The sequence below is a fragment of the Cyprinodon variegatus genome, unplaced genomic scaffold, assembly GCF_000732505.1.
Source record: "Cyprinodon variegatus isolate N-32 unplaced genomic scaffold, C_variegatus-1.0 Scaffold483, whole genome shotgun sequence".
NCBI classification, from domain to species: Eukaryota; Metazoa; Chordata; class Actinopteri; order Cyprinodontiformes; family Cyprinodontidae; genus Cyprinodon; species Cyprinodon variegatus.
The window spans coordinates 631460-633602 of NW_015150936.1; the positions used below are offsets into that span (position 1 = coordinate 631460).

Genomic DNA, 2143 nt, shown 5'->3' on the forward strand with positions numbered 1-2143 from the left:
CCCCACCATGGACTGTTCTCCCTGCTGCCCTCTGGGAAGAGGCTTCACAGCATTCAATGCAGGTCCAGCAGGTTCCGAAACAGCTTCTACCCCACCGACATTAGACTGATGAACTGTTGAGAAAACTCTAAATCAAGTTGTATGCTGATGAAGATTCTCAGTATTCCAGGTCAATCAAAAAGAGTAAAAAAACAACAACAATCCACTGGACTTTTTTCCATGTTTGAAGAAGTTTCTCTTTCCATCCAGGAAGATTTTTAATTCAAAATGTCAGAAACAGCGTTGAGTTCCAGGCTTTATTGAATGGACCAAAGCAAAGCATTGTTTTTGCCTTAGAAAACATGCAAATTAAACCTTATGAGCAGATCCGCTCCTTTTGAATCGGTATAAATCACAAATCCAGATTCTGCATCACACTGATGACATCATAGAACTCAACTCTAATGTTTTTTTTCACTGCATTTTAGCACCATATCAATGCCTTTTTGCACTTCTCTAAACCTTCCAGCCATTTATCTCCCACACTGTTTACATTTGATCACTGCTGCACTTTATACATTGAAATGTTCATTTCACTGCTAAGCTGCTCATTAACTCTCTCAAAGATGTATAAACAAAATATCATTTTATTCACTCTGTGGATAAAAATGACTATAAATTTGGTCTAACTTCTTGCCACAGCTGAGTAGTTTTCCTCTCACAGGTAGAAACCATCTTCCTGGATCTCTCCTCCACCTGGAGCAGCAGGTGAGTGTCGGACTGACCCAGTTGGAGCGAAGAGGAGGGGGGTTCGGTGGGGAACCACCCTCGCCTTTTACCCCACAGAGACTCACCCTCGGTAGTGGGCTTTAACCTTCACCCAGTCGGAGCTCAGGTCCATAATGGATCCGTTGGCCTGCAGCACATGCATCGTTAGAGTTCGGTTCACCTCCCGGCAGCCCGACCCAAACTGGACACGGCCAAAAGTCTCCAACTAGCCGTTACTTCCTAGGAGCGGCTTTTTCATGCCGAACCTTTGCTCCGCCGTTTGCTTCCGACTTCTTTAAAGTTTGAAAAGCTGCTTGGAAGTTTTTCTGCTGTTTGAGGCTCATTAGAAGCTTCAGGGACCAAGTTTCTATCAAAGAGTCAAAGCGGCGAAGTTATTTCAGGGACGGGTTTTCAAAATAAGATACAAATGAGTCTGACGCTTTAAAGTTTGATGGCAGTGTTACAGTGGTGCTTTTATTTTGAAGGCAACTCTTCTCTGTGTTTCCTGTGATGTTTAATTTAACTTGACTTCCTGTCCTCCGTCTCACTATGGTTACTGTAATCCAAATTCACCTGTCCTGCTGTTCCCCTCCATGGCTGCCACAGCAACAGCTCCAACAGGAGAGGAGGAGGAGGAGGAGGAGGATCACATTTATGTCCAGAATTATGATCACTTCACTTTATGTCTCCATTAGTCTTACTGCAGCTTCTGCGGCCTGTAAATAATTATTAATGATTAATTGTGCGGTTTGTTTGTTTGTTTTTTCTGTTAATTTGCTGTGGGTAAACATTTCACTATAAAGTTATGCCTTTAATAAAACAAACAAAACCCCAAAACAAGGTTAAACCCCACAACAAGCTTAGAAAAATTCCAACATTAATCCTGATTGGTTTAAAGACCTGAGGCGCCACCTGCTGGACATCCGTGAAATAACAAACAATATCTATTACTAAAGATGTAATTTCATGTTTGGGGCTCTGGTGTAGAGAACTAATCACGCTGTATTATTTTTTAAAATCATTATTCCATTATGAATGTATAACTAAAAGAACAAACTGCTTTAATTCAGAAAAATATATTTTAAATACCTAATCTTGACTTTTTTGTAAGGAAATACACAATAATCTAAGAGGAATAATTCATTTCTAATCTTCTCCTCAACTGTAAAACTTTGTTCATGTGAAATTGGAAAATTAAATAATGGGAAAAGAAACTGTTCAAATTTACTGTCTGGTTACCATATGAAAACATTTATACTTCCTTAAGACACTAAATATAAATTTTTTTGTTGTTAGTTAAAATGTATGAAGGTTAAAATATTCAGCTGTAGGCTGATCCAAAATGCTGCAGCCAGAGTTCTGATGAAAATGAAAAAGAGAGATCATATCTCTCCTA

At 39.4% G+C, this 2143-nt stretch overlaps 1 protein-coding gene across 1 annotated transcript in view; it reads right to left on the bottom strand.

Moving 5' to 3' along the window:
- Positions 1–1083, bottom strand: part of prkcz (protein kinase C, zeta) — a 221473-nt gene extending 220390 nt beyond the window's left edge. The window contains exon 1 of the mRNA XM_015390042.1: positions 834–1083. Within this exon, the coding sequence (XP_015245528.1) occupies positions 834–910 (77 nt within the window). The 5' untranslated portion in view covers positions 911–1083. The remainder of the gene's footprint in view (positions 1–833) is intronic.
- Positions 1084–2143: the final 1060 nt, after the last annotated feature.